Source organism: Neltuma alba, unplaced genomic scaffold, assembly GCF_004799145.2.
Source record: "Neltuma alba isolate B1F8T4 unplaced genomic scaffold, ASM479914v2 tig00013210_pilon, whole genome shotgun sequence".
Taxonomy (NCBI): Eukaryota; Viridiplantae; Streptophyta; class Magnoliopsida; order Fabales; family Fabaceae; genus Neltuma; species Neltuma alba.
In genome coordinates, this window is record NW_021637515.1 from 220,348 (window position 1) to 227,496 (window position 7,149).

Consider the following 7,149-nt stretch of genomic DNA (forward strand, 5'->3'; position numbering starts at 1 on the left):
TCAAGTTTCTTCAAATAATCGTTATATGTATTTTTAGAGATGTCCTATTTCTTTTTTTTCTTTTTGGTCTATATGACTATATGTGACCATTTTGGACATTATTAAAAAAAAGTGGGTAGCTCGTAACAAATTTTTAGGAAAAATTAATTTTTTACATTTCAAATTTTTGATTCATTTATAATTCAATCTTTGAATTAGAACAACTCAACTCTTGTAATTTTAATTTGATTAAAATTAAGTTCACAAACTTTTAACTAAATGCTACTAAAACATTTAAAATATCAATCCCTACATTTTAAGAAATAAAATTGAATATTAAGGACTAATATTTTAAATCATTAAAATTATTGAGATTGGGTGACACCATTTAATTGAGACAAAATTATAAGGTCCAAATAATTAATTTTTACAAAATTTTAAAATATCCTTATATTCAACTATTTTATAATCTTTTGACATATTCCCTACCATCATAATATCAAGAATCAAAAAGAGCTAAGCCCAAAACTGCCAGCAATAAAAGCAGTCAATACACTATTAGAGTCCTAAAATCACCATTGGTCAATTACTTTGAAATAAAGACCAAAATTATAAAGTTAAATTATTTTTAAACGCAAGGATTAAAAATTTTACGGGAGAGAAAAAAATGTAAAAGATAACTAGAAAATTAATATAAACGCATTTTACTGAAATGTAGTTAAAATTTTTGTGTCATTTGATCAGTTTAGTCGATTACTTTACTTATACATTGCTTTAAGCGATGACTATTTTAAAATTAAAAAAAATAATTTCAAAGTTTTTAAGAACTGCTGCTTTCATGTGAAGAATACCATTAATTAAATAATTTATAATTAATGGATAGCCAGCCACCAGAAATTTTTTTTTGGTCAACCAGCCACCAGAAATTGGATAAACTCAAAATCAAATGATGATTGGTCCGCCAGCTCATTTTATATTTTATAATAAATAAGTATCCGAGGTCCAACTCATCATCAGAAATCGGAAATCTCTCTTTATATTCCATTCAGTATTTCTTTTTTCTTTCTTTTTTTTCAACTTATTAAGCCTTTGAACATATAACTAATTTTCTCATTTCATGTATATTAATTTCCATAGGACGAATATGTGTGGCTACGGGGGAGATTATTTTTAATAGAAAGTCATAATTACACTTCCTCAAGTTCTATATATGTGTGATTTTTTTTACAAGAAAATAATGATATGTTATTATTTAAGAAAGATATTAATATTTGTCTGAAATTTTTCATATTATTTTTTAATTTTCACCTATTAATTATTGTTCAGTCGCACTAAATTAATTATCATATTCGGTCATTCTTTCTTTTCATAAATATGGTAATTTTGACAAATAAATTGCATTTGTATATATTTATTACCTTTAACAAATTTTAACTAACATTTTAATTTATATAATTTGTCTTCTGCTTCCTATGAAAACGACTCGAAAAAAATATTGTTGATTAGAGCCATAAAATAATTGATTTCATGGTATTAATTAAATTCCCATTCACTTGCACGCTTTTATTTGTTTAATGTACAATATTATACACTCATCAAATTGAACAAACACATACAGAACATTAGCCTTTGTACTTTACTCTTTCATTCTTAATATGAGACCTATTTAACTAATTTGATTAGATTAAAAAATTTAGATAAATTAGTTAATTACAAAAAATATAACATGTTTTTCTTAAAACACTATAATCATCTTTTTTTAATATCCTCTCCCCACTTATTTGATTATGGTTGAGAGAATATCCATAGGGATAATTTAGAAAAAATTGATAAATATGAGAAATAGGTCTTATATTTAGGATTAAAATTAACTTAACAATTAAGTCCTTTATTAAAGACCGGATGAGTAGATCGTTAAACCATGAAATACAATTGAATATTAGCATATAGTACATAGTGGTATAATATCTTGTTCAATGATTAAATAAAATAATATTTTTTTGGCCAACCATTAAATATAAGAATCTATCCTCATCAATCATCAAATCATTCTATAGGTCCCTTTCTAAAAGGAAAACCATTAAGTTTTTCAAAATGCTTTGATTTTATTTTTATTTTTATGAAGCATGGTCAGATTCAATTGAGTGAATGAATCAATATTATTAGAAGCTGGTTAAAAGTTTGATGAAGCAGTGACTTCATCGAGTTTTTGTCAATTTATATTTTTCTTGATCCTAAATATAAGATGTTCTTTAAAAAAATATGTTTTAATTATAAGTCACTTATGGGTTTTTAATAAACAAATTTTCAAATATTGCCCTTGTTACAATTTACTCCAGAAGGACTTTATTTTAATGTAATGTTTCTCTATAATCTTGAATAAAATTAAAAAAAAAAAAGAAGTTTCATTTCAAACCATGTCAATAAGTTAACCACTTCTTCTTCATTTTAGTGAGATAATTGGAAGTGATTTATAATACAATATAAATTGGGGAGGGTGTATAATACCAGCATAAAGTACTTTCTCCTGTTTTAAATATTAGAGTTAGATGAAGATTGGATTGATCCTAAATATAATATCTTAATCCACTTTGTATATCAAATTTATAATTTTTTTAAAAAATATCACTATTGGTTATAAAGAATTTTCACAAAGAAATAATTCTAATATACATGATTAGATAGGATAATTTAGGTAAGTTAATATATATTGTTACAAATAACTAATTTAGTTAATTTTTTTTAATTTTTCTAAATTAGTTATTAAGCTCTTATATTATAATTTCTCATCAAACAGTTGCAAGAAAAATACCCCATGCAGAAAAGTATGTTTTTCTTAAAAAGGGAGAAACATGTCTAATTATAATCCTCTAATTACAATTCTTAAACAGTAGTATAGGAAGGAAATCAGCCCACGATCATTTATCAGAAAAAAAGGCAAAAAGAAAGAGAAAAAAGAAGGTGGATGTGTATTCTCCTGTTTAATAAGTAGTTGGGCATTAGGAAGCGGTTGGTTTTAGTTGTGTGTGTACATATACAGCTAGTAGCGTATGGGTGTTGTGCACTGATTGGATGATTTATAAATTAATCAAGTTGTTAGGATTCTTAATGTTATGTCAATAGATTATATGGTATCTATCTATTACTTAATATAAAAACCTCTCTCTCTCTCTCTCTCTCTATATATATATATATATATATTTCATAGTATAATATATTTTATTTAAAATATTAATTTTTTTACTTAGTTTTCCTAACCATATATAAAATTAGCTCAAATGTACTTTTACTCTTTTAACTTTGTATCATGTTTTAATTTGATCCTTTAACTTTAAAAAGTATATTTTGTCTCTTAATTTTAAAATTATTAGTATTAAACAATAAGATTTTTTTATAACAATCATGGCTATTTTAAAAATTAAATTTGATATGTTAACATATCTTTTATCAATATTTGAGATCTCAATATCATAATTTTTTTAAAACTGTTTTAGAGTTAAAAGATAAAAAATAAGGGGACCAAATTGAAATCTTCTATAAAGTTAAAAGATTAAAAATATACTTTAACCTATAAAATCTGTTACTAATTAATGAAACTCCTCCAGAATAATTTTGAGGTTTTACCATAAACAACTAATTTTAATTAAAATTCTTTATTTATGTAAAACAGTTTATTGACGTTTATAAAAGGACCCAAAGAAGCATTATCAAAGTTCGACTTACTTAGGGGGAGCTTCATAAATATGATTTGTTTTTTATTCATGAAGTTCGAACTCCAAATATTGTGAGAGAAATTAGTTTTTTCCCCCCTTTTGCCGCGAGATATTTTTACTTGATTTTACCCTCATAATATGATTTAAGTTAAAATTGCAATTATATTATAATGGTATTGATTAGAAATAAACTTTGAACAGCAACTTAACATCCTCAAAAGGGACAATACTAAGAACTATGATTAAATGAGAATATACGGTGCTAAGCATCCCAAAGTATAATTTAGAGGTGAATCTTTGATATCGCTTGGTTATCATTTTTTTCCCAAGCTCTTGATTATCATTTTACCATTATGTTAAAAAATAATACTCCTTTTAATTCTGAATATTATAACTATTTATGGGGGAAAAAATTATAATAACTATTTAATTAATTTGGATTTAAATAGATTAAAAAATTAAATAAATTTTAATCATAATAAATATAATATGATTTTTCTAAAATATCCAAATACAACACTAAGTTGTATATGAATTTATAAATTAAGTAAATTAATTTTAAAAAATAATTAATATTTTATATTTATGTCCAAATCAGGAGTATATTTTTCCTGTCCATTTCTTTCCGTAGCGGGTGTTTTTTTTTTTTTTTTGTTTTAAAAAAAAACTAGAGAGAATATACGGCGCTTAGTTTCCCAACAAACCCAAGTTATCGTCTCCTCTCGTCTCGTCAATATTCGTTCTTCTACGGCAAGAACATACATACATACCCTTACCCGTTTCGTCTTCGCCACAAGAGCTATATCCAGAGCCGCCCTTAGCGGCGAAGGTTGAAAAAAGCTTTCATATAAACCCATTAAATTCACAAAAGCCTCTTTCATTGCTTCATCGATTCCTTTCTTTCTCTCTATCTTCCTTCCTCCTCTGCTTTTCGCTTGATTATTACCCTCAGTCCCACACTTCTGCCTTTTCTTGGCCCTATTTACCTAATTAGTCACCAGTTGATTATTCTTCTTCCCTACAAAGTTTTATTCCAGGGAAAGATGGAAATGATGCCGTACCAGCTTTCCCGATTACCTTACCAGGATTCCCTCAAAATGCTGGAGGCTGATATTCAGCATGCCAATGCTTTGTAAGTTTAATTTTCGACTCTTCTCATTCTTTTTTGTTTCTCTGATCATCGTGTTAATTTTGAAAAATCATGAGGAATTTCAAGTTGGGTCCTTGTTTGTTTTAGCAGTTTTTGGTCATAGGCGTTGGGAAGTTGAATTACTCGTCGCGATCACTATCGTAGTTGATACTCTACTGTTGATTATTTTGCTTGTTATCAACCCTGATACTCATATGAAAGCCTTTTCGTTAGTACTTCGTCGCTTGTCGTGTTCCGACTTACATGTCGATTAAATTCAACCGTATAATAAACAAACTTGTTCGTTGAACTTGTAATTCTGAATTCAGCCCTAATTTTATTGTCAATTTATCTGGGAGCACTATATTTATTTATTTAATTTTCGGGGGCCGCTCGCCCCTCTAATTCTGGATTATGGGTCTGTTCCGTTTAGGGCTGCTGCGATTCCGAGAGCCAAGGGTGGGACTCTTCTTCAGATGAAATTGGTTTACAATGACTGGGCCCCACTCTTTCTCTTCTTGCTACAATGGATGGATTGCTCTTGCGCTTGCTTTCTTCAAAGATATCTGAGCTTCTTTCATGTGCTTATCTATAAGGTGAGTTTTATTTATTGTTAGCTAGAGGAAATATGGATGATGAACATGACGCTGACAACGACAAGGACTCCTTCACCTGATAAAATGTGAAGTGTAGATTTCTAGTTTAAAGTGATGGATATAAGTGGTCAATATGGTTCGGATACATTCACGGGCTACTTTTTTTCCAAATTGTGCATGTTTACGAATTGTTGGCTCTTTTTAGAAATTTGGTTTTGTATTGTTCCAGTGTTTCTTTATGGGAGAGGTTTACCAGAGTCTTATTCCTCATTGCCCTCCTATTCTACTTATAATAGGTTCACAAAGAGGGAAGATCAACCATATCTGCTTATGGAAGGAAGGCTACCATCAGGGACTTTTATGGTGTGTGAATTATTCACTTGCAAACGAGGAACTTTATTTTATTTTACAAAAAGAAAATGATCGATCATGATTGCTTTACTAATTATATCTTGATTTGTTTGTGTCATCCAAATTTGAATTTTAGCCGTTATATTGCCATCTCTCCAGCGGCTTCAGGGGAGCTTGGAGAAGTTGGAAGTTCCTAAGGAAGGTTATTCGAGCATAGAAGGTTCCAGTTCTAAGAAGAAGAAGATCGAAGCAGATGGGAGACTAAGCAGTGTGGATCTTGAGAGAGAGGACGAATGTGGAATCTGCTTGGAGGGTTGCACCAAAATGGTTTTGCCTAATTGCTGCCATGCCATGTGTATCAAATGCTACCGCAAGTGGTAAGCTCATTGTGTTGCAGGTTTAGTTCGTGTTTACTTGCCTGTTTATCAGGCATAATTACAGGGAATCCACCATATAAAGTTCCAGTTTGTCTACAATTAACTCTTACTCTCAATAAGTGGTCTCAGCGAGTGAACCCACGGATGACTTTGCACAAAAAAAAAAAACCTTGAGGAAATGTTTTTTTAGAGTCTTGTAATGATACATGCTTCTGAATATTTTTAAACTCAATGATAATTGGTTTTGGTCAGTCTTAGTGCTTAAGCAGGAATAGGCGAGGCGACTGTGCTTGATCCAAAAGACTTGCGAATGGCAAGTAAACAATTTTCGGGGTTTGCATTGTGTATATCAAAGTTTTTAGGGATCAAATAATCAACTATTAATATAACATATAAAATTTTTGCCAAATAAATTTATAAGTCATATTGTTCGTAAGCTGTGAATGGTATATTTTCATTTCTTGAACTACATATAATGCATAGAAAAACATGTTGAGTCATGGGCGATGGGGTTAGTGAATTTAGACACTCTCTTGTGTACTTGCAGGAACAGAAGGTCAGAGTCTTGTCCATTTTGTCGCGGTAGCTTGAGGAGAGTTAATTCAGAGGACTTATGGGTGCTAACCTGTAATGACGACGTTGTCGATGCCGAAACAGTGTCCAAGGAGGACTTGTTGCGATTCTACCTCTACATCAATAGCTTACCTAAAGATTACCCAGATGCACTCTTCCTAATGTATTATGAATACTTAATTTGATTTTTCCACATTATGGTGAAAAGCCATGTACAGAAATCGAAGGCCAGGCCGCAAATGTGAATACAGCCTGGTGATGAGAAATATCTCTAGACATTTCTGCATATTGCTCTGGTAAGATGAAGTTATGGAATTTTAGTCCATATATAATTATATGTCATTGTAGACAATGCATAATGTATATTGTAAGGGTCCCCTTCTTAGAAGTCATTGTGGAGGACCCTTTGTTCAAATCCATCTTGTGTGTTA

General features: G+C 29.7%; 1 protein-coding gene across 1 annotated transcript; it reads left to right on the top strand.

Moving 5' to 3' along the window:
• Positions 1-4,453: 4,453 nt before the first annotated feature.
• Positions 4,454-7,149, top strand: LOC114735498 (E3 ubiquitin-protein ligase AIRP2). The gene is made up of 5 exons (XM_028923194.1): positions 4,454-4,824; positions 5,255-5,417; positions 5,714-5,780; positions 5,905-6,145; positions 6,693-7,149. Exons 1-5 carry the CDS (start codon positions 4,736-4,738, stop codon positions 6,901-6,903), a joined length of 771 nt encoding a protein of 256 aa, XP_028779027.1. The 5' UTR covers positions 4,454-4,735; the 3' UTR covers positions 6,904-7,149.

Excerpts from the sequence above, each read along its gene's own strand:
- LOC114735498 (XM_028923194.1), top strand. The coding sequence starts at position 4,736 with ATGGAAATGATGCCGTACCAGCTTTCCCGATTACCTTACCAGGATTCC. Across the intron at positions 5,781-5,904 it reads TACCATCAGGGACTTTTATG|CCGTTATATTGCCATCTCTC; the intron begins GTGTGTGAATTA and ends TTTGAATTTTAG. Across the intron at positions 6,146-6,692 it reads ATCAAATGCTACCGCAAGTG|GAACAGAAGGTCAGAGTCTT; the intron begins GTAAGCTCATTG and ends GTGTACTTGCAG.